The following is a 25,678-nucleotide window of genomic DNA, read 5'->3' on the forward strand; positions in this document are numbered from 1 at the left end:
TATTGTAAAAGAAAAAGATTATGTCACAGCGTTCATTACAGTCCACGTGTTCAATTTAATACGTTATGATTTTACGTTTTCTGGGATGTATTTTGCGATGCATTGATTGTAGCCTCTCAGAGCTGTGAGTTGTAAATGAATGGATCCAGTGTGGCTTATACAGAGTATGATGCAAGTGTAATTAAGACTAAGAAAAATTGTCGATATGTTTACAGCCACATTTTAGTTTAATTAAGACATCTGTTTAAATTAGATTTAAGTTTAACGAAGCCATTAAATAATTGAATTTATTTATTGTATTTAGAATGAGTTATGTTTACTTCTGTGGCATATTTTTTGTTATTTTTTTCGAACTTAACATAAATGCATAATGACACACTCATTTAAATAGAGGTAATAACATCATTTTAAAAAGATAATTGCCAATAGAAGAAATCCACTAGATTTCTTCGTTTTCTTACCGCACTTTTGCTCCAAACTTAGTTCAACAAAACTGTGCACAGATTTTCGCAGTTTTTATCTTTACTCCTGCCCCACCTTTAAAGTGTAGGATCATAATTTCGCTTTTTCTGAAACCATTTTTTCTATAGTTCACATCATTTCCTTTTTCTTATAATATTCAGAGTCATTACATTCACTGTGAAAACTCTAATCGAAATCACAGCAGACACACAGGGAACCAGCCTGCAGGAATGTGCATGGCTGCTGTAATGGCGCATTATAATGGTCTCTTACCTTTCCGATGGATGCAACAGTTCTGCTTACTTTACAGTCAATTGTTTAACTTTGCTTTCTGTGCTGCACACCTGCTGCAACGTTTTCCCCTGCCTGGTGGAGGGCGAGGGAGGGCTTGTCATGTGGAGGCTCATTAAAAACACCGCGGGCTAAAAGTTGGCGGATTGATTTATTGAATGAATGTTTGATGTCCTCATTCACACAAGTGACCTGGCCAATAACTGCTGAATGAGCGGAGGGGGAGGGGAGACGGTGGACAGGCTTTATATGTTTTTTAAAAAATGTATTGATTATATTGTATTGATAGTGCTCAGCTCATAATGCTGCTTAGTGGTAAGATAATTCAATATTAGTGCGAGGCGGAGGTAATTGACCCCATGCTGATAGAGGCGCTGGAGATACAAGAAAAAAAAAGCTAAGCCGGGGCAGGATGACTTCATGACTGGCAGGTATGCACTCATATTAACAAAGCAATTGTCCTTTAACGAAAAATACAATCATTTGAATATTCGCATTGTATTTCTATGTACTTGAAACAATTCTGATCGTTATAAGCCTCTAAAAAAACCTGACTGTAAGTGAAGTATCCTCTGTGCTGATCTTCCAGATAACTGCAGCTGTTCTCTCTCTGACCGGCAGAGGGCAACGCCAACAATCTGTCCTCTGTTTTCCAAACTGGGCTACAGGTCATCGCCTTGATGCTTCACAAAGGACATCAAAAACAACACGCAGCGACCACTTTGGACTCAAGGTAGAAGCTGCGAACAGAGATTTCACATTATTCATAATTCAAACGCTAGGTGTAAATTTTTGGTTTTATTTTCTCCTTTTCTCTGACTATTTTGCGAGAACATTTATAAGAGTTATGATCTTTTTTTGTTTCTGTTTAACATGATATTATTATTATTATTATCATTATTATTATCATTATTATTAATAATAATAACAATAATAATAATAATAATATAATTATTATTATATAAAATCGTCAGCCATGCAGTGTCGGATTCGGTGCTACATGCATGTCTTTGTTATCTTTATTTATCTTTATCTGCATGTTGTTTTGTTTTCTTTTTTTGCCTTTATATTTTGGAATTAAAATGCACACAGATTCCGCCCAAATCTCAACAGAAAACACTACTGCTTTACGTTTCCTTAAAACATACAGGATCTCAGTTCTGCTCCACGTGTCCAGTCGTCTTATTTTGTCTTGTCTGGGGCTGGAGCTGGGCCTGTAGCTTTTTTTTTTTTTAAGAAGTTGATAACAATCAGCCTCTCATGCAGCGTGACATGGGAAGCGGCGCACAATCCCATTAGCAGCCCTGTAATTTCACACAGGCCGGCCTCAGTGCACAGTATTCCTCTGCACGTTTCCAAACGTCTTGATCACATCTTGACAAAGAAATGAACCGATCACTCATGAGTTTTATTAACTTGCACATCGGCTGTATGTTTTTTGTTTTTAAATCGTGTGTATTTGTGATGCTGTGGTTTTTAAGTAGTCAGTGTGGATTTATTTTATTCTGCACGAAGGCTCATTCCCCAGATGAAAGAGCAAAGTGATCAGTTGATGATCCGCCGATAATAAGAGCTAATCCACAGCTGATGTTGCCCTGCAGAATAAATACAGGCCAAGTTTGTAGAGTCATCTTCAATTATTGTTATTATGATTATTATGATAACTATTATTATTATCATTATTATTATTATTATCATTATTATTATTATAGCTATTGTCCCCTGAGCGGAGGATGGACAGACTGAGCTACTGGTGGCCACCTCAGTGCTGGACAGCCCGCTGTTATCACCACTGATCGCCAGGTGCATCAGCAGCTTCCACCAGAAACAATACACAAAAGAGCAGGGAGGAAAGCATGTGATGCTCCAGAGGACACACAGAGATATCTGTATTTCATCTTACTGAGGGAAATACAGCAATCCATTATGAATAACCTATAGAATGATTTTTTTTTTAAATTATTTATTTAATTCCTCTGGTTTTTAATAGTTGTATGTTGTTTTAGCTAAATAATCAACACAGAATGCACCATTTTACCACAAAGCGTGCGATATAATAAGCCTTAAAAGTTTAACGACATTATTATTATTATTTTTATCATTATCATTATTATTATTATTATTATTATTATTGTTATTATTATTATTATTATTATTATTATTATTATTATTATTAGTGGCAGGCCAGGCCTCTATAAAATATCATATTTCTCCTTCTAGCCTTCTGCTCTTCTCGGTTGACTCCATGTGTGTGTTGTTATTGGACTGTACTCTGCTCCAATAGCATCCCAATGGCGGTGAATGGGGGAATGAAAAAAGCGTAGCCATGCATGCAGGAGTGGGAGGATCCACTCGCCTCAATCTCGATCTCAGACTTTTTGCAGCGACAGGAGCACAACCAACCAACCGTCTCTGTTACTTCCAAAGAGTTACTGCCGGGACATCTACACACATACCCCTATCTTTGGATTTTGCTGTCAACTTTTTCTTCTTCTGTTTTTTTTTTTTTTTTTTTTTTAATCCTCCTCCTTGACGAGAAGTGTTATTCCGTGAAGACATTTCCCAGCTTTCTCTGCCACCGGCTCGAGGACGAAGAAGATAAAGCTTCCTCGCTCCTCTGATCATAACAGGTGACTGTTCAAGACAGTTTTCCACCTCTAATTGTTTGCTTTCTGTTTCACCCACGCTGCTCCGACATACCGGGGATCTGTGTGGCCGGCTTAGACTGCCTTTACCTCTTAACTATTGCGAGCATCAAGTCGACTCTTTTTTCTTTTTTTTTTGCATTCCATCTAGTTCAGTTGATTTTCTAGGCTCTTCTTTTCCTCCTCCGGGCTGCAGGCTGTGTGTCACACGGAGCTCTCAAAGCGTTTCAACAGGTCGTCCTCGCTCTTCCTCCAGACAGCTTTGTGTGCCGGGGATTTTCTTGTCAAGTCTGACCGTATTCTTATGGATATTGCAACAGGTCTGGTGTCACTGGAGCGCCTCTCCGCGGGAGAACAGTCCGAGACTTGCATCATGCTGGACGGCATAAAAATTGAAGATCACCCCCTGCGATCGGGACAGGCCACGCTCGGAGTCATGCTAGGTGAGTCTGCTTATCCTTCTTTCTTTCTTTCTTTCTTTCTTTCTTTCTTTCTTTCTTTTTTTTAACTTTACAAACATCTGTGTATCAATCTGATCTGCGAGCACAGGTCAAACACTCGACTGTTATTCCTGTCTGGATGCCATAATTTTTGCATGCATGCCCACTGCTGCTTTGTTTCCTCGGGTTGTTTTTCAAATCCAATCATGCAAAACCGGCAAAAGGTCATATTAAAACGTGCAAAGGGATAGAAGAGCAGAGACAGTGATGACAAATGTGGTTTTATTTTCATGGTAGTGACAAGCAGACGCATCCAGCACGATCCAGACATCTAAAGGCTGGATGAGTGAAAGGAAATGATCCAATTCACGCATTGAAACCTGTTTTTTAAATGTGATTAAATAACAAACAGTTGAGTTGGTTTCTTTAGGCTCACGGTGTGTAGGCCTGTAACGCTTTAGAGTTTTTAATCAGACACCCATACAGTCCTTGATTCAGGCCTTCTCTTCTCGTTTCTTGACGGGCCCCAAACTCCTCTTCCGTTTTCCAGGGACTGAGTGTCATCATCCATCCGTGTGTGAAGGATGCCAGCGTCCCATCTCCGACCGCTTCTTGATGAGAGTCAACGATTCCTCATGGCACGAGGAGTGTTTGCAGTGCACCGTGTGTCAACAGCCTCTCACCACCAGCTGTTACTTCAGAGAAAGGAAACTTTACTGCAAACACGACTACCAACAGTAAGCTCTCTACCAGGGAGGGAATCTCCTGCTTTTCTCCCTTTTTTTTTTTTTTTTTTTCCCCTTTTTTGCATTTCTTCGCATTGCTTTGGTTGGTGTGTGGTGATTTGAAAAAAACCAAACAAAAAAAAAACAAAGAAAAAAGACATGAAGTGATGGCTTTGGCTGGCCTGAAGGCCTTGTGTTTGTCTCCTTCACAGTCTTTCAGCTAGTGTGATGTCTTATTTGAATTTAATTAAGAGGGGGAAAAAAATATCTAGCAGCATGGAGATATGATATAAATGAACCTGTTGTCATTGCTCGTTCAGCCGTAGTTTAATATTGACATGAAGTTTCCTGCAAAATTATTCAAATCAATTAAAAGAGCAACAGGAACAAGAACCAGACCTTTTTTTTTTTTTTTTCTTGTTTGGAAAAAAAAAAAAAAAACTAGATTTGAATTGTGAACGTGAAAGACGGTCACACTGGCTGCAGGACGCTCGCATCAGCGCTCATACGTTCTTGTCATCTGCTTGGCTTTATCGTTGTCACAGTGGCCCACGGTATTTCCACCTTTGTGTCTGCGGTAGGAGAGCGTTTCTAACAAAAGAAAATATGATCCCACGCAGGCCCGCGAATGTACAAGGCGTCCACTTTTTTTTTTTATTCCGCTCTCTGTTGTTACATTTCTTTTATGGACTTTCCCTTCATGTATCAGATTCATTCAAAATATGGAAAACATCATTTCAGTAGTTTTGTTCATAAACTCTGAGCCCACAGCGCAGTTAGATTCACTTTCCGATCTGACATTATTCACTTACTCTGTAAATCACACGCCTCGATTTGCCTTCAGTATTAGATTTTTATTTGTTTTTTTATTTGGTTGTTACAGTTTTATAGTAATTTTTTGGCTTTAAAAATATATATTTTAGGCAATTTTTATTTTATTTTATTTTTTAGGTTGTTTTATTTTATTGGATTTGATGTGTTTTAACATATGAGTCATGGCATCTGTTTAACGCTTCAATGAAAAACAATCTGCGCATTTTTTTTTCACTCCATAGGACTTCTGTTTACTTGCAACATTAAACATGTTGACGTGGATTTAGCTAGAAAAGAAAAATAATTCACAGTTCAGCAATTTGCGCACGCATGACTTATACACACACACACACACACACACACACACTAACAAAAGGCAAACACACACATGCACGCACACAGTTTTAAAGGCATTCATAATTTACTGTTCAATTGTGTCACAGTTTGAAAACATCCTGAAATATGTCCGGCCTTATTCTGAGTTAAAAAGCTGCAGTGCGATGACAGCAGCAGATTGATGGGATTAAATGCATTTTGGAAATTTGATAATTTGCTTTAACAAATTCACAGGAACACATTAAATAAATAAAAAAAACTCTTTATTAATATTACTGCTACTAAAATAATAAATGTAGAAATTAAAGATAAATGAGTGGAATGTAGGAATTATCCCCTTGTGCTTATTCTGCTATAGTGAATTAAAATAAAGCGTTGTATTTCAAATAAGGCCTATGACCAGAAGTATATTAAAATAAATAAATAAATAAATTCAATGTCAGTGGTTAAATTTTCCCATGAAAAGCTTTTTGGCATAGCAGCCATTTTTCCATGGAGTGAGATAAATGAGTAAATTGAATTAGTAAATTATCACATAAAAGCAGCAAAGATGGCAGATATGGTGAAGCAAATATTGAGGCTAAGTAACAGAAGTGTTACAATGCTGAGGGTTGCTGTTTTGGCCTGGGAGGACCCTGGGGTGCCCTGTGTTTCTCATCGCATGAGCGCTTTTCATGCTTGTCACTAAATTTTCAGCTTTTTGTGTCCGGCCTTTTTAACAATTCTACTTCGATTACCGGGACATTATGGCTCTCTGCTAGATACCTTGCAAAGCCACAAAGAGTTACATCTATTGCCATGCGTGCCATTCATCCAGCTTTGTGACAGCAGTGTAGTCGGCTGATAACAATGGAAAATTCATAGCAGTAACTAGGGGATACCAGAGTCACGGCGTCACGGCTCAGAGGTGGCTGGAAGCTGAGACAGTCCGGCAGGGAGAGAGAGGGATCTCGTTCTCATGCCTCTGCTTTTCTCCCTCATTTGTAGTTTTTTTTTTTTGTTGTTTTTTTTTTTTTTTTTTTTTTTTTTTTTTTAGTTTTTTTTTCCCCTTTAATTTGAGACAAGAAGACGGAGATAAACACACAGAGACAGACAGGATCTGCTTTGCTTCCAAATCATACTCCTTTTTCCTGGCATTTTGTCTCTGACTTGCTTTTGAAGAGCCATATTTGGAATATAACCATTTCCCCCTTTTCTCTGCTACATTTGGTGAATGCTGTGAGCTTGTGTGGCAAGTCCGATCACCCCGGCCAAACACAACAACCTGCTGGTCCTGCTCTCACACACTATTATTCATCATATCTTTTAATTCTTCACCCTCCTTCCGCCACTGTTTTTTTTTTTTAACCCCTCCCAGGTTCAAATCTAGCTGCAGACTCCCTCCATCACACAGACACAAGTATTCCCCCCTTTTTTTTTTGTTGTTTATTCCATTTGCATTGATGGGATACTTAAAGATGTAATTGGCACCTTTTTGACTTTTATGACACCCATTTAAGATGCATTTGTCAGCCCACAAACTGCTTTGGGCTGTGAAGAGAGCCCTTAGCCTTACAGAGGTCTATGTGCCTAATTACATTCCTACAGCAACTGATTCATGCCCCGTAATCAGCTCTCACTAGCCATAATAAATCAAGGAATTGGCAAGCAGTCTTTTTTCACACCTTTGGAACAGGTTTAAGTGCAGACAGGGGAAAACAATTGTGTACTGTGTTATTAAAACTCCCACACGGTTCAACACATCTTGCTCCATATAGTGCAATTATATAGTAACAAGATTGGATTGTATTTGCCTTTATCCCACATGTTTGCCTCTTTTTATGTCATGCAGCTGACTTGTGTTTATCATCCCTGTTTTGATATGAAATGTGTTATTTTTTGTGAAGGAGGAATATTTTTGACAGCCAAAAAAAATCTCAGGCGTAGACATGTCATCGATGATGTATTTTACAGAGGGGAGAATAGAATTAAATGTATTTTAAAAGAGGAGAAATACGGCAATGTGGCGCATCTTTTTTTTTTATTTTGTGGGATAATTTTCAGAGCAGGTTTAAAAAAAAAAAAAAAAAAAAAAAAAAAAAAAAATGAGGGTAAATAGGCAGAGCTGTCAGTTGGACGGGAGCCGTAGCCGTAGAGGAGGAACAAGCTTGAACGAGACGGGTGGTATGTAAAAGGTAGAGTGGAATTACACCACCCCGAGAGAGTTTGTTGTGCCCTGGTGTTTGGAGGTCAATTATACATCATTAGAAAGTGGGAGATCTTTTCCCCAGAGGGACCTTTCCTCTAACCAAGCAGATGCTTTGAAAGCAGCCATGTAATAAGGCCTATCACTTGACTGAAGTGTTGGACAACACCCCTGTAATGGACTGCCTTGTTAGAAACTGCCATGGGCTCCATCTACAAAACATAACATTAACTAACTATATTATACACCATGCTGTCTACTTTTAGGTCCTGCTGATGCATAAAAAAAAAAATAATAAAAAAAAACTTCCATCCACAGTGGATTTTTTTTTTTCTCTCCATGCCCTATAAAGTTTTACTGTTCAGCAAAATGTTATTTTAGGATGTTTCATTTGTAACTCCTCCAAACACTCCAGCATGCAGATTTTTCCAAATTTCCAAATTCACGTGCTATAAGCGAAATGAAATTCAGGTCACGGCAGTGTGAGTAGTAGAAAAACAGAGCAGTGATGGGGCCATAAAAGCAGAGCTCCCAGAACCTGTCTCACCTCCCATGTACGCTGGACGATCCCCCGGTGTGCTGAGAGCTGCTTTTTAGAACTGTTTGGAGTGCCCTCCTGTGAAATTGTTGTTTTTTAATTAGCTGTGTTTGGGACGCTGCAGCGGTGTGTGTGTGTGTGCGCCGGATAGGTGCTGACGGCTGGGTTTCTGTGTTAGCTCACCGATTGTGTGTGTGTGTGTGTGTGTGTGTGTGTGTGTGTGTGTGTGTGTGTGTGTGTGTGTGTGTGTGTGTGTGTATATATGTGTGTATGTTTTACTCACTCTAGGACACTCCCGCGTGGCCTGGCACTTTGTGAACACTCATACGCACAAAAACAAAGAGAAGAAAAGAAAAAAAACTAGGATGTACTTTGTGTTGTCAACCGAGCCACATAGTTTTGCAGTTAATTAAACATTGTCCTCAGTCCTGCACAAGTGTTTCAGAAGCAACTCTGATGTGTGGGTGTACGTTCCTTTGTGGAAAACTTTCTAACTTTCAGCTACTTTCTTCTTCTTCTTTTTTTTTGTGATTCTCCCTAAAAAGGATAAAAATGTGTCTTTAGCCACTGCTCTTGGGTAAATAAAAGAAGACCTCTACAGAGAGACAAATCTAATGTTAGAAACACTAAGCCAGATAATGTTGCTTCAGCTTGCTGGGATTTTTAGTGCTCGGCAAGGAGCTAGCTAAAGCTGGCCCCGTTCCTCTGTAAGGAAGTATTGGGTTTTATGTCAACATGGCTCGGCCTGTCCCAGCAGCATACTAGGATGCATCATCTGTCATCTCATGGTTTGCTAACTGTTCAATCCCCCCCTCCTCAAATACATTTACACCCATTAAACGACCTGTTGCAGTGCTATTTATTTGCATCACTAGTTGCAACATCTTGGATTCTCTGTTTTTTCCTCCCTGGTTCCCACAAATAGCTCGCTGTGTGATAAATATTTGATTTAAACATATCGTTTTACATGTACTCTTGTATATGTGAATAGTGCTGTTATAAATTTTACAACATCTGCATCCATAAAAGGTTCAATAGCCGCCTGTTTGTGTTCACTCCAGTGTTTTTGTGATGCTGTGAGTAAATCTGAAGAGAAAGTAGTAACATTATGAAATCAGGTGATTTCACGAAGGTTTATTTTTGCAAAGGCATTTCCGCTGTGTGTTTTATTAAAAGGGTTAGGGTTAGGGTTGGGGTGTGTGTGTGTGTGTGTGTGTGTGTGTGTGTGTGTGTGTGTGTGTCTGTAGCGGCAGTTGGAACACAAAGCACTTTGCAGGACACTATGGGAAGCCACAGAGGCTCAGCCACGGTAATGCCCATCACCACTTTAGAAGCCAGACTGGTGGCTGGGGATGTGGAAAGAGGTCTCTGTGGCTTTGTGTGGGGGAGCTGTAGTGCAGGGGAGGAGAAGGATCTGCAGAGGGATCTGCCTGGTGTGCTCACATTACACTGGATGATAGCGGAGGGGTGCAGAGGAACTCAAGCATGCAATTTGTTGGTAGCCACAATTTAACCTCATCTCCTAAAGCCGGCTGTTAGGCAGCCAGTGGGACATGTCAGTCATTCGGGAATGCTAATCAGTGACGGTGAAGAGAAAGCCCACGGCTCGGCAACGCAGTGATTTTCATTACTGGCTCCAAGTCCTCGGGCCTTCAGGTTTATTTTCACAGCATGACAACTCTTCATAACAAAAAGGAAGGCAACCACAAACCATTAAATGCAATTTACAAATTAGATTTTGGCTAAATCTATGAAATACTGCAATAGGCTTCTTAAAGTAGCCAGCTGAGGAATACAAACACTCAGCAAATGTTTTCAATTTCAATTTGCCAGATTACACGTTTAAATCAGGAGGGTGAAAATTTTCAGTGTCTGGAATTTTTTTGCTGCTCAGAAATTATTCATTTCGAACATCATTAACGATGTGTAAGTGTAGCATTTACTCGTGTATTTCTGCACATTTGCAGTATTTCTAATTCCATTCCAGATCCAGTGCGTTTGTCTGCCTTTGCTCCTGTAGCTTTGGAAATAGCCCACACTTGTTTCTTCAAGGCAGCCTGGTCAAACGTGCATGAGAAATTGAGACATGGCCTCTGCTGCTGGCTCGCAGTATCGCTGCTGGCCCCAACTGTGTATATGTGATCCCACTCTGGAATGTTTTTCCAACACGTAGGCTTTTCACAGATACACTAGAGAGGACTGGCATCATAGTGGCAAGTGCTGCATTCAGACTGTTGTGTGCCCAAGGCTTACTCTCACACTCACATCACACATTCTAGCTCTACGTGGGAATGGGCAGAGCAGTGTGTTTGTCTAAATACACCCAAGGTTTTGGTGAGGGTGTGGGCGCATGTGTATATGTGTGTGTGTGTGTGTGTGTGTATGTATACACTTGCTTCCTCTCTCTGCTCCTTTCTGTCTTTGTCTCTAATCTAAACTATTTCCACAGCCTCACGTCCACTCTCTATATTTTAAAGATACATTTCAGCACCTCATCTTAGTTGCTCCATGTCAAACGTGGCTGTCTGAATTTGAGCTGTGTATATTTTTGTACAGATACTGCAAAACACATTTCTTTGTCTTTTTTTTTTTTCTTACCCCTTTTAATCTTCATCAAATGAGATTAGCCCCCAAATACCGGTATTCCTGCCCAAAGTGACTGACAGAGATTTGCACTTTTATCATTAAGTGTGACACTAAGCTGGTCAGAGCTTTGTCTTGAATGGAGGGTCTGACGGAAACGGGGGCTCCTAATCCTTTTATTTGTGTCAGGCCCAGAAAGAGGGAAGAATGGGGCCGGGGTGGGATGGGGCTGCAGAATGCCACGGCCCTTAGTCCCCTCCAGACCCGGCCTCCACAGCCAAGTGAGCATGAGACTCATCTTATGTGGTCTATGCACTCGAGCGGGCGCATATACAATCGCACAGGCGCGCACACACATTCGTGCATCTACAGTACAGTATGTTCAGATGTTTGCACAAGCGCATGCACGCAATCATAAACAGGGCGTCTCGCGTGCAAGTGCATATGTTCGCCTGTTAATGCGCGCGGTGAGAGATAGAGACACACACACATGCGCTGTGATTTTTGGATTGTGTACCTGTGTCACAGTCACAGCAGAGCATGCGTCCATCTATGAGTTCATGGGTTGCAATAGCAGGAGGTTCGGTCTAGGATGAGATTAATAAAGTTTGCCGGTTCCCTGGTCGAGGTCCAGCGCTAGGCCTTTGTCTGCGGCTCACATCGGGTTGTGGGGTTTCAGCTCCTTTTGTGTGTGCACCCTTGTGGTAATCCATCTCCAGCGGGAGTCCCCTGGGGCACTTTATTTACTCATTCAACTGTTTGGAAGTCTGTTAGACTGCAGATCAGATGCAGTGAGACCAATGTGATTACTTTAACCAGCACTTGCAGATTCCTGCCCAGCATCTCCTCTCACCCTGAGCTGTTGTGCTCTGCAGGTGGGAGGGAGGGTCCACACTGACTCATCCCGCTCTGTCTGTCCTGTTTACCAGCCCGGTCTGAGGGCCTGTCCAATATTCTCTCTTATGAAAATTCTGCATTAGGTACTGAAACCTCCTGTGCCCACACACTGCAGAGCTGACTTGATCCTTTTATTATCCGTGTGTATTTGAGTTTGTTTTTTTCTCCCTTGCATCTCAAGAATACAAGTTCCAAAACTGGTAGCCGACAGAATTTTTGCATTTGTCAGGTCTCTCCCTCAGTAGATCATAATTCAGCTCCATAGCAAGTGTGGTGTCACAGTGTAAAAACTAACATCTATGTTTTATTGCAAACAAAGAGATGGATTTGGTTATCCATCCATCAACATAAACCCAGAGCTATGTATTTGGGGCTAACCCCCATGTTAAACCACTGCAGGCTGTCAGGCTCTCTGAATTTACTCTCCATCTCTTCCCCCTGGTGTGGCTGGGGAATATGGTTGAGATCAGCTGCCAGGACCGGCATCTACAGCACGAGCCCCCTAAACTGGCTGTTTAGAACCAGCCGCTGATTGGTGATGGCTGTCTTGGCAGGAAAAATAACCCCCGTATGAAAACAGTGCAGATTGGGTTTCTACGCGTCTGACTCACTCCCGTCCTCTCTGACCGGCCCCCCCACGGCAAGCCAGCATGATTTGTGCATGGGGTCCCGTGACCCATGGAAGCTTCAAAAAGCAGCGAGGGGAAATATTTGGATGATCCTGATGGGGGAGTGGAGACGTGGGAGGGAGGCAGAGAGGCGATGGGGGCTTGGTAAGAGAGGGTCTGAGCGGTGTAAAGCAAGGCAGATGTGGAGAGTCTGAAGTGCAGCCGTGATGACAGGGGAGTGTGTGCAGAGAAGATGACTGCCCATCCTGGACTCTTAAGTCACCACCCCCACCCGCCCACACAACCGAATCCAGACACCCACCACCACCACCACCACCTCCTCCTCCACCGGTGTCACTTAGGAGACAGACGCTATGTTCCGCATAAAAAGGTGGCAAACAGCGGAGCAAACTGTGCACAGGGGGTCGGGAAGAGTTGCAATAGAAGAGGCATTTTATCATCGGGTACCATACCATGATACTGATCGTCTGTACCCCACCCCCCTGCTGCACACCCCCGATCCCCTCTCCTCTCCCTTTACCTTTCCTCTGCAGGCTGGATATTAATATTTCCCAGAAAGCTGCTACAATACGTCTTCTTGGGAAATTCCACGAGTCCTGAACGCTGCAAAATGATCTGGTGTCTATGAAAGGGATGGATAGGGGGATAAAACATAAAGATTTTTCAAAGTGTTTTTTGTGCAAATGCGATTTCATAGTACTCTCTGGGTGGAGATTTCTATTTGGTTGCCTTGATAAGAAAAATGTGTTGCTGCAGGTGAAGGCTGAGTTGTTCGCTCTATTTATCTAAATTTCCCCCCTCTAGCCTATAGTATTGTTCGATTCAACCTCATGGCCTCATAGCACATTATTTATGCACAGAATCTGCCTCTGGTGCCAGCTCAGTGGAAACCCCATTGAACAGAAATAGCTGTAGTAGGCTGAGGCTTAATGCAAAACCCAAACTCAGCAGTTAAAAAAGCAAAGCTGTGGTCTGAAGCAGCCTCAATCAGTCTTTGGCCTCTGTGCTTGTCGCTGCCTCCTCCTGAGAGTGGGTGGGTTGACTGACCCCCTGGGTGTCTGTCTGCCTTAACGTTAGCCCTGCAGGCCCAGCCTCACAGGGGGAGCGCCATCCCAGCCCCAGGCCGGAGTTGTGCACTGAAACCAGAGCTCCAACTCTGTGTTGTGATCCCAGCTGGAGAGACAGCTCTGGCTCTGAGCAGAGCCCTCTCGCAGCGTGTAGCCGGGGTCACCAGTGGCCTCTCAGCCCTCATCACTCCGCCGTGCTTCTGCACAGCACCGACCGAGGTCTGCGTTATTTATTGACCCGCAGTCTTCGGGTTCTTCTAAGACTCGGCCTCACAACAAATATCGGAGAAGTGAAGTTTTGATGAGGTCATGTTATCAATTACATCTGGCTTGAGAGGTTAAACTTCCCAAAATGTTAGTTCTGTCTGCGCAATTTTCTGGATGAATGTTTCACATGAGTTGTACTGTCAGTAACATCACTCTGCCAGAGAAAATACAATGAGGCCGTCATCTGTTATGTCTATGTTGGAGAGTTCCACTCTTAAACTTTAATCTGTAAAGTAACCATAAAATCTGGGCTCAGGAAAAATGCCACTTTGAGTGTTTGTGGTGTGAATGTGTCTTCATGTCTGTGTTTTTGCAGTTTCTTAATACAGCATGTTTATCTCATGGTATCTTATAGGTTCCAGCTTTACTTTGCATTTAAGCGAGTTTTTTCGCATTCCTTTGTGAATATGTGTGTAGCTGTGTGTGTATGTGTGTGTTTGTGTGTGTGTGTGTGTGTGTGTGTGTGTGTAGCATGCCCACTTGCGTGTGTGTGTAGTGGGTCTGTCACTTGGCCAAGCATTGGACATGCTGTTGGCAGGCGATAGAGTCTGTGGATTCTCCTCTTGGCCGTATTGCTCTGGAGGCAGAAAGCGGTGCGTGCCACCCAAACCACCAGCCACCAACCCCCCTCCCTCCGCACCCCCACCCCCCTCTCTCTATCATCAGCCGAGCGGCCCGGTCCCTGCTCTCCTTACTCTCCTTTTCCTGGGCCCCAGAGCCTGGGCTGTGGCCTGTGGATGAGTGCTACATCCTGGCTGTCAGCACAGGGGTTAGCTGGGGATTGGCCTGTGGTGGAAGTGCAGTATCAGGCCCTGTCTGTCAGCTCCTCGTTCCACTTCCTCCCGCCCCTCAGTGCAGGCTGCAGTCAGTGGCACAAACATACGGCGAGCTGTGACTGACTCGGATCTCTGGCTTGAAAATGAAAGGATCACCATCAGAATAGGCATATTCATAGCCATGCCAATGAAAAGGGGCTGTTTAAAACCCTTAAGTGCTCGGGTGTTGTGTTTTTAAACAGACCGCGAAAGCTTTGACAGATGGTTTACTATTTCACCCAGTATTTCATTTCAGGTACTTTTAACTGTCGCTATTTGACTTCCAAGGAGCGACTACTCACCCACAGCGTGTATTTGCATACAGTTTCAGCTCCCTTGCAACCATCTTTTTCAGGGAAAACTCCATTCCCATTTTTCATATTGATAAATGTTTGCAAAATGTCACTCAAGATATTTTATAAATCTTGTGGGTCATATATTTTCTGCCAAGATTCTGATTTTGTGCATACACACCGAGTCGTACCTTCACTGTGTCTGTGGATCACATTATCTGATACACACAGGTACATACATGCTTACACACACATGGACACACATCTGTACTGCACATGGCCGTGGACAGGCCTACACATGTTTGAGGATTTGCGACTATAATCAGATTAATTGGTCCATCTCTCCTTGGAAACATCACATATACACATGAAGGCCTCTGGTAGCTTTCAGCTGGATGCTGCTTACACTAACCAGAAGCCAGGCAGCAGGCGCAAGGTCGACGGGGTCACAGCATGCTCTCTGGCAATAGCATCTCTTTATGGCTTACATGTTAGAAAAATTATTACAGCACTTACGGCCTTGTTCTGTCTGACAGAGAAGGAATTTCTATGTGCTCCTCTGGAGAGTTCCGACTTATTTAAGCTGCACTTTCTTTTAGTTAAATTTGACACAGAGGAACTTTTTTTTTTTTTTTTTTTCCACAACATAAACATGAAAGTTAGTGTTGCTTGGCAGAAGCATTGGCCTCTTCAAAGACAGTGGCGAAACACGCTTGGCCTTTGCGACGAATGTTATAAGTACATTAACCATAATCCTTATTAACATTCTCCGAGCTGCATGCAGGTTCAGTGCCTCACTGTGCTGCTCATGTTTTTCTTGTTGCCCACAAGTATGTCTATGTGAGGGACTATCAACACACATGCTGCCATTCATGATGTTATTATAGGTTTTCGCCTCACCACAACTTTTACATAGGCATGACTCATTCTCGCTGTCTCCTTTTCTCCTTTTTTAAATTGTGTAATCTCTTGTTAATTACTTCGACTTCTGTTTGCGTGCATTTTAATAATTGTCGGCCCTATGTCTTGTGGGAAACTGAGAGTCGTCATCACCGGAAGGAAACAGTGTTAAGGGTTATGTCATGGTGCTTTAGGGCAGTGATTCCCAGCCGAGGGGTACAATATGGAGAGATGAGACGGTTCTGTTTTTTGTGTAAGCAGCTTATAAGAACCATAGTTATGTTTTATTGTTAGGCGACCTCTGGCGGTCATGAGAGACTTCTTTTCAGCAAAAGCCCTCTAGTGGTTGGAGTTATTAAAACAGAAGCGACTGTGTAGAGAGGAGGTCGCCGTGGATGGATGGGCCGACCAAATGTCGGACTTTAACGCAGGAGGTCAGTGTTCGTTTCCAACCAACGTCAACGTTGTTTCTTTTAACCGTGACAATGACCGTTCTTTTAGCTTAACCACGTGTTTATTATTGTAACCATGAAGAACGTGACTGCTACTAATTTTAAACCAAACCATGATCTTTCCCTAAACTCGAGTCGTCTTTGTGCCCAAACCCAACCAAACCTTTATTAAAACATAAAGTGTTTATCTGTGGCGCTAATTCGGGATCAGAGGGTAGTCGTTCAGGTTGGAGGTCTTGTCAGGAAAGATTGTGGAGTAGATCAAGTCATTTGATAAATTAGAAATTACAATTTGATGCAAAAAATATATCCACATATTGAGTCAGCTACAACACCTGAACACCATGTTTGCATCTAAGAGTTCATGAAAACTAGTAGCAGAGAAGTTGGAATATCTGTATGTATCTGTCCATGTATGTAAATGTAGTGGTTGAATGGTTAAACTACCTGGCTTAAAGTAATGGATAAACAGTTGAAACACAAAGCTAAGTAAATGATATATGTTAAAAGAGATGGATAAAAGAATACATAGTGAATAGTAATGGAGAAAATGGTTGATGCCAACACTGGCATTTCAACTGTATGAAAAAAAAAAGACAATACTATTATATACATTATCATATACTGTAACATTAACAGTCAGTATCCAGAGTAAAATAATTAAAATGAACACATTTAGTACATGAGTGGCCGTGGGGTAAATCTGACACAGCTGTGTGAGAGCGTCAGAGGAAAAAGGTTAGAAACCCTTGATTTACAGGGTAGAAATATGATATTAATGCACACAAGCACCAACTTCCTCCCATAAATAATGGTAGAAGAATAGATGTATGAATTTAGTTTAGTGTCATTCATTTTTTCAAGTAGGATGTGGTTTACCAAATAGGGAAATTCAGATAGTGTTAGGTAAACTGTCGATCACAAAAAGCACCAATTAACATTCATGTACTTTCTCGCAATCGTCCTAATTTTCTGTCCGTCTACTCTGCCTTATGTGGTAAACCCTGCGCTGCTGGGTTACTTAAGACGAGCGAAGTAACCCATAAAAAAACATATTTTTTTGCAAATACTGTTTCACCCAGCCCTGTTTTTTTCCACATATTCTGGCACTAATAAGCTCTGACACACCCTAAACAACCGCCCTCTCAAAGAGCACATCGAGTGTGGAGCGGTGGTTTGGTGTCCAGGGGAAGCCTGCGGTTCTGGAGCCAGAGAAGGAGTCGTGCCCTGCCGTCCCACAGAGATGACAGGAAGATAAGAAAGAGAGGTGGCCTCTCCGCGCAAAAACATCCCACCAGGGAACTAACCTAACCTGGGGGAGAGACGGATGGCTTCAGGACTCTTGTCAGAATCTATCCTTTCTGGAAGAAAATACACACAGGGAAAAAAAAAAACAAAAAAACATTCATTTCTTCATCAAAATGAGCAACAAGGAGCAATGTTGACCTGGAACATCAATCATACAGTAGCCATCAGAATCCACTGCAAGATGTTCATATTGAAAATATCTACATCAAGTGTAAACTACGACATCACGCCCGTCTGTCGCAGCTTTGGTTTTGTGACCTGCACGGCTTCTCTTAATCAACAGCCACAGAAATAAAGGGGGGGGGGGGAGAAAAACTAAGTATAAGCGACAGACTCTTGGCAGACACAGCCCCTGCAGTTATAACTTAGAAAAACCGCTTATAGTTTGCAATATTTGAGAGGGCGAAGTGAAAAGGTAGCCATTTCTCCTAGACGATGCGTAATGAGGGAACCATAGGGAAGGAGAAACAGCGAGCGGTTTCTGGAAGCGGCACTAACACAGGGATCAGCAGCATTAAAAGAGATTTACACCCTCAGCTCTTAAACAGTTTTCTTTTGCTCAATGGCTCCTCTTTTACAGATATTTCAAGGAAGTAATAAACTGCACCGACAAGCATTGGAGTGGCTTTGAAACATCCCTCATGGGCAACAGAGCTCCATCACTTCTATCACTGTGCCGTGGTTCTGCATCATTATTTCTGTTGGAGTCCGCCTGTTTCTCTCCGTTAACAACATTCGGCCTCGTCTGGATATTATGATCAGCTTGTTGTTGTTTATATCAAAGGAATGTTGCGTAACTAACTATAATACCTGAAGCATTATGCTCTCCCGGAGGGTGAGTCAGTTAAACATTTATCTCGTTGTGAGTGGTGCTTTTGCCGTGTGGTTTTCGGGCCTACAGACTGTTTTTCCTGACGATTAAGTTCTTTTGAAGCCGTCTGCATGGTCCAGAATGAGGCCCTGCACAGTGTAAGATGTCATACTCCCACTGTGCTGACCAACATGCTCTCTGGGCCTTGATGTTCCCATAACATTTAATGGTACTTTGGCAAATGCTAATGGAAACTCTTAGTTCGCCTAGCAATCGCATTAAGTTCCTTCTTTCTGGTTAGCCTTTATTTTTACTTACCATAATTATTCGTTTGCGACTTTGATATACTTAAGTATGAACTCATGGCTGAGAGAGAAGAGTGGAAAGAATATGCATTATCTGCTAATTATTAAGATTAAGGGTGGGATAAATAAACCAGAACTAAAGGGAACATTTGTCTTGAGTAAGACACGGTTCCGCGCGTTCTGCTACCCCTCAGCAGTGATTTTAGTCGTCTCGCTCTCCGTCACAGAACATCACAGATTGTCCTTTTTGGGTTTGGAGCTGGGATCTGAGCTGGTGAGGTGCTCGCAAGGACGAGGAGAGGCGTAGGTCATGCTGCGGCACGTTCGTGTCTCGGTGTGGGATGAGGAAACATCTCGACCTCAGGTTCAAGAAGAAACAGCCTGCTTCTGATTAGTCACTCTGATCTGCAGTGATAAACAATTCCTGTGGTCTCCTGCTCACAGAGACATCACTGGCAACGATTGAGTGTTCGCGGGTGGTTTGTGTGTTTGTATGTAGGCTCAGACATGCAGGGTTTGAGTTTACAGAATACTTCCAAAAAAATAAGATCTAAATAGTCTGTATTTTACCAAAAATAGCATGAAGTTTGATTTATCTGGTTAGATTTGGGCATGAGTTTTATTTCTACGAGTTTGAACTGGAATAATGTGATGTTCTCACGGTGAAGAATGACATCAGCGTTGTAATTTGCAATCCAAAACATGAGGGTTTGTGGTTATTTTATTAACTATACTAAGGGAGTAACATGTTTAAACAGCAGAGGAGATAAAAAAACACGCATGATGTCTTCATGCCAAATCTACAGCCCACAACAGACCAGAACCATAACCAGAGGGTGATGGAGGAGCCTTAAAACATTTCGCTCAGCGAGTCTGTTGTCCTCCTGCTGGTAACTGGCAACTTTATCTGTTGCTGCACTTCCGCGCAGATGCCTGGCATCGAGCCTCGGGGTGATAAAAATGTCTTGAGAAGGTAAGTGTTTATGGTGAGGATCCATAAGGTTAGCAGGATCAAAGCTCTGTTGAAAGGACATTAAGCAAAGAAACAGGAATAATAAACAAAACAGCCAGTTAGTCATACAATCGGATTTATAACATCGAGAGACCACGTCAGGGAGAGGCAGGTCTCTGTTCTTTGTTGCTGTGAAAAACAGCCACCAAGCCCAAAAAAAAAACAAAAAAACGGCCTGTTAAGTAAAAAGAACAACAGCAGCGAGGAAAAGAGAGACGCATTTCAGATTTCACACCACAAATATACTCTCGGCCTTTTTTTGGCACTTTATATTGCTCGTGTGTTATTTTCTCTTTCTTATCCAGGACCGAAATAAGACGCTGATGGGATGAAAATCGTGTTTGACTCTTTCATTCTCAGTGAATTTCTGGGTTGGGGGTTGCTGTGCAGCCCCTCTGTCTGTCTTACGAGGAAAAAGTATTTTAGCGACAGTCTTGTGTATATGGCTCAGCTTTGGCTCTCTGGCGCTCGTCGGCAGGGAATGGCTGATTGAGTTGACTGCTTTACCTGGGTATGTTCACAAATGCCCATAAACCCCCAACCCACAAGCCAGCGTCAGATTACACCACAGGCAAAATGTATAAATCAATTTCCATTTTTGACCTTAGGGAAGTTAAATTATGTTTTTGTTTTTGTTTTTGTTTGTGAATTTGTTTTTGTTTTCTCGTGAGTTCAGATTCAAATCAGGGTGGGAGTGGGAGTGGTGTACCGCCCGGGCCTGCCATTCCCGTCCTCTCCAGTCATTTGCTTGAGGCTACAGCTTTAAGTGGGAATTATTACTTGGGAGATAAGTATGGAGATAAGATGGTGCTTGCCTGCAAGATGTATGAGGTGTCTGGACAGTGTGAGAGGTGCACCTGACCTGGAAATGAATGGTGTGAAGGTACGAGTGCAGCACATGAACCTCCTTTTTCATCCGGCCCCTGTCTTGTAAGCGCAACGCCCCAGATCATTACAGAGATATTAGAAGGTGCAGATAGTTGTAGTTCTAGGGGTTTGTTAGATTTTATCCGTGTCTCAGTTAAAAGATCTAAACTTTGTAAATTGTTGCTCTAAAGCTAGAAGTAACATTATATCAAATTACTGGTGTAATGCGGGGGGGGGGGGGGGTGGGGGGGTGTTGAACATTTTCGTTCAACGTTTCACTTCTTTAAAAAAGTACTCTTGTAGGTGTTATTAATATTTGATCCTCCCCTTGGCTTAGAAAAAAAGGAAAAAAAAACTTGTAATACTCTCCCTGTAATAACCTTAGTATGTTAATGGGATAATAATTTTCATTATTGTCGTTTAATTCTTTTTCTTATAATTAATCTGCAAGGGAACATTGAAATAAGATATAAATATGCGATGATGAAAAAAAATAAAGGGCCCTCTGCTGCTCTCCCAAAAAGAGTCAGAAAATTCTCCCCTTAGCAAAAAGTAAAATAATGCATAACACAACCCTCCTCTCTCCCTAATAATTTTCATACAGTCCCTAAATATTGCATCAGTTTACTTTATAGGATGTGAAATCTGAACATTTAGTATCTAAGCTGCCATAAACGCAGATAAAGTTCAGTGGTCATATGTAATAACTGTGATTTATTTGTCTGAATTATGGACAAATACACAATCACAGAATTGGACTTTTTTTTTTTTTTCCAGCATAGGTTGCTGCCTCACTAAGGTGTGTGGGAGAAACATTCCTCCTGCTTGGTATGTTAATTCACAGCTCCAGGCTCTGTACCAGCCTTCGTTCGTTCTTTGAAGTTTCCCTTTGCCCTGCCTTCTCTCCAGCGAGTGAACTTGTGGCCGCTCAGCATTTTTATTTATTAGACAATCCCTCACATGTAAAAGATGATAAAGTTGACACGTTACATGCAGCTGCCACTTTCACGTGTTAAGGAGAGCGCTTTGTTAAACACCCCAACAAATTTGAGCTTTAAATTTGATGACAGTTTACATGCCAAAGGAGTTTGCTCATTGGACGCCTGCCAAGACTTTAAAAAGAATCCAGACCAGATCATTTTGATCTTACAAACTGTCAGAGAAGCAAAAGTACTCACAGGATTATTTTGTATTTGCCTGTCTCTATCTATTCTATTGTATTTTTTGACTCACAAATCCTTTTCAATTCGTTTGATTCATTTTAAAACTTGTGGGCGGTGTGTTTCAGTATGTGTTGTCTCATCTGCCAATATTGCTTTTTCTCCTCGTCTTTTCTCAAACTGTCTACTAAGAATCATTGTCAGGCAGACGGCTAATGTCCAAAAAGGGCACCTGCTGTTATGATTGAAGTGAGCACTGGTGCTTTGACCCACTGCACAGAGAGTTATAGGTGGCCGGTCAGCTTGTCAGTCAGGTTGGGTGGTTTTTTAATCATTTCATCTTTGCTGGGGGGCTCTCCTGAGACCCCTGCAACGTTTAGCAGTCTGCAGCTCAGGACCCCGGGGCTCTTCTAAGCCCTGCCTGTATCCGAGCTGCCATTATTAGCTCTGCTCTCCAGAGCACGCCGCTCATCTCTCCCCTGAGAGAGCTGCTGAGAAATGAAGCGCGCTGGCTGGGCGCAGCAGCGGAGGGCCAATAGCCCGACATGGAACAGTAATTACTCCATTGATATTCCTCACACAATAACACTGTCATCTCTCATTTGCATAACCTTGCTCGGCTCGCCACAGCAGATGAATGCATACGATCTTGTCAGGAGGCTGCGGGAGCTTCGATGGCGTATGAGTGGAGGGGTTTTTCACCTCCTTCTAGGTGCCAGTTTTATTTCAAACACACGGGATAAACTGTTTGATTATGATTAAGTTAGCGGAATGAAAGCGGAAACCACCTTTCTACAGGCCTGTATATACAGAGCTCTCTGGCTCAGCTGTCTTTGTGGTATAAGAACATAAACAACAAAATTGAGAGAGGAGGCTGTGGTGTTTCAGGTTTGTAACAGTGTACGTGCGTGTGTGAGTCTGCCTGAGAGAATGAGAGTGTGTTGAGGGGGTGGGGTGTCAGTGGATGTCATAGGGCCCTGTCTCAGTCCTTGGTTAATGGCCATTGGTCATAGGCTGTCTCTCCCTTTATTTCTTTTGCTCTCCTGCTCTATCCTCCCAGGTCTCCCACTGGAGCAGCGCCCTCAGGCACTGCATCATTTATTGCTGTCAGGAGTCACAGGGGAGAGGAGGGGGAAGAGAGGAGGGGAGGGGGAGTACAGGAGGAGGGAAGACAGGGAGAAGATGTGCTGCAGAGAGAAGCCAATGGAGGCGATGGGGAGAGGCAGGCACGCTAGACTGTCAAATCTCAGTCGTTGAATATTTAATGGAGCCTGGAGTGTTTATTTAGTTAGCCTGTCGATTTTTACCGCTCTGTCAATAGCGGCTCCCGTGTAGCCTGCTGATGATCTTTAGTGTCTCTTCCCCCAGGAGAGGCCAGGCACTAAATGCAATTATGGATTTTCCTGCACCGCAATGTGTTTGATATTTTTACTGATCTAATTTGCAATCTGGTAGTTTATTGTTTGGCATTTTAGTGGCGCTCAAGTGGCGAGGCAAATTTGATTTCCCCTCATAATTCTTTATAACTTCATTAATGCTGTTAGCACATTGGCACAGATCTTAAATAAAGCTAGAGAATCATCCCATGGATGAATGCATTCCTCATTTTATTGTCTCCATGCCCCATTCTTTTTACTGATTCTGGTTCTAATTAAAAATCATCCTAGTGGTGTACTGTCTTTGTGAAATATGAAATCATAATCCGATTTGAATGGCTCCCTTCACAGAGGCATGCATATTCAACCGTACACCCAGATCTGTTGTGGGCAGAGTGAAACAGAATCAAAACAACTTTCTTTCAGTGGCATTCGGCATCTTCAGAGACAAATGAGGGTATTAGCAACAGAGCAACAAAAGTAACAGAGGCAAAATAATGCGGGTGATTGTCTCGGAGAGACAGTGCAGTTCCGTGTGTTTCTGTAGAGCCGTAGGATTTCTAGCCCTATGACGGATGTGTTAGTTAGAGGGGCAGCATTAGCCGTAATGCTGTTAGCATGTAGCCGTGTGAGTGATGTGCTAGTTAGATGCCCAGCAGTAGAGCTAATGGTGTTAGCGTGTTGAGCCTTCAGAGGGATGCAATCGGTTAGGCTGTGATGGATGAGTGTCGTGCCGCAGAGGCCTGCGAGCCTCCTCATTCGCCATGCTGTCAGCTTCTTAAGTGGACGTGCACAATTAGTGCTGTAATCAGAGACTGCCTAATCTGATGGTAGGCTTAGCATTCAGTTGGAAAAATGGCTCATCTAGCTGGTGGTGAGTGAATGATGACCGCTATAAAAAGAAGATACAAAGCAGTGTAAGAGAGAAGGGGCTGATACACATCTCTCTGAACCATTCAGTATTCCTGCAAATGTACAGTAAGTAGTACACGATGCTGAAACTCGATCTCGGATGAGAAAAGCTTTGACGAAGGAAGCGCTTTATTCCACAACACTACTTCCTCTTTCTTTCAGATAGAAATAAAAGTATCCTTAAAAAAGGATTGAACAATCTGTCATCGCCGCAGCTCTTTGCTGTCGAATGACTGAATGACGGACGGACGCTGTCATGTGTCAGAAAGCAGAGCACACATTCCACTTCAGGGGTAATGAACAGGGCACATCACACACTCAGACACACTCAAAACGGGACAGGACATATTCTCGCATCACTGAGTTTCCAAAACAAACAGAGGATATATCAAAGGCAGAGTAGGTATTGTGGCTCTGCCTCTATGATCTACTCAAGATCAACAAAACCTGTTCTCACTTGGCCACGTGCTGTGCACAGACACATAGCTGTCATTACTGGCCTGATTATCAGCTAGACTTGGCTGTTGCTGTGATGAGAGCAACCACAAATTAGATTATTATATATTTGTTATGACACATTAATTCTGCTTTGTTCTGGTTGTAAATTAGCATCTTAAAAAGAAGTCTCTTTAAACATTGTACTGTTATTTTCTCTTTTGTCTTGATTACTCTTCAGTCAAGTGAATCAGAAAATTAACTTTGGTGCTTTTCCAAATGATGTACAAATAAACTGTAGAAATTTGTATGGTGAGAAGTGTGATGATTTATTTGATGTGGCAGATTTGAACGAGAGGGTTAGACATGATATTTGAAAGTTGCAGCATGGGTTAGGTTTGAGGTCTAGATAACAGAAATGCAATGCACTTATCTCGTTACGCAAATCAGATTAATTTACGGCGAGAAAGTGCTTTAAAACCCTCTGAAGATGCTGCGTGCTCATTAAACCCTGCTATAATTCTGTCTCGATTAGCTATAAATTATGAGACTCTTATTTCAGACTTGAACTATTTCTGATGAGTCACTCAGAAAAGGTCTTTATGAAACTCCCTGTATGGCTGCCCTATGTACTTTTTCTATACAAAACATGTTGCTTTTATTTGCAGTAATTCCTGCAATTGCTACTGTTAAAGCCCAGTTTCAGCATGGACTTATTATTTTTGCAAAGACGTTCCTGACAGCTAAGATCCCCTCTCTAAGTGAGGACTGTCATCAAATCAGCTGCAGCTCTCGGCCTTCCCCTATTGCATCATTTGTGGTTTCAGAAGAACACAGACCCTCTCGGCTAAATCTTAATTATATGAGCTGAGATGAGAGATGTTTGTAGTCCGGCCGTGTATAAAATTCATTGTCCTTATCAGCTGAGATGAGAGAGGGAGCGAGGCTGAGGAGGATTTCTTTCGGAGCAGGAAATGTCATTTCTCCATAATAGTTTATGATTCATCCCTCCACCTTTGACTAAGTAATGAGGGATGACAATTAGAGCGGGCCTTGGGAGAAGGAATCAAAGGGCTGAGATTCCCCTTGGCAGAGTCAGGCCTGTCTGAGTGAGCTCCCAGCAAACTGGATCCAGATGTCGAGGTCTGTGCTGC

General features: G+C 42.4%; 1 protein-coding gene across 2 annotated transcripts in view; it reads left to right on the forward strand.

The window, feature by feature from the left end:
- Positions 1 to 1,426: 1,426 nt before the first annotated feature.
- The window catches only part of lmx1b (LIM homeobox transcription factor 1 beta), a 48,591-nt gene continuing 24,339 nt past the window's right edge, over positions 1,427 to 25,678 (forward strand). Inside the window, exons 1-3 of one of the 2 annotated variants that reach the window (XM_022756241.1) lie at positions 1,427 to 1,486; positions 3,719 to 3,841; positions 4,389 to 4,575. In XM_022756241.1, coding sequence (XP_022611962.1) covers positions 3,772 to 3,841; positions 4,389 to 4,575 — 257 coding nt within the window. In that variant the 5' untranslated portion in view covers positions 1,427 to 1,486; positions 3,719 to 3,771. Of the gene's footprint in view, positions 1,487 to 3,702; positions 3,842 to 4,388; positions 4,576 to 25,678 lie in introns of those variants that run through there. The other variant, XM_022756234.1, reaches the window with a different exon arrangement.

Source organism: Seriola dumerili, unplaced genomic scaffold, assembly GCF_002260705.1.
Source record: "Seriola dumerili isolate Sdu_G_001 unplaced genomic scaffold, Sdu_1.0 BDQW01000017.1, whole genome shotgun sequence".
In the NCBI taxonomy this organism is placed as follows: domain Eukaryota; kingdom Metazoa; phylum Chordata; class Actinopteri; order Carangiformes; family Carangidae; genus Seriola; species Seriola dumerili.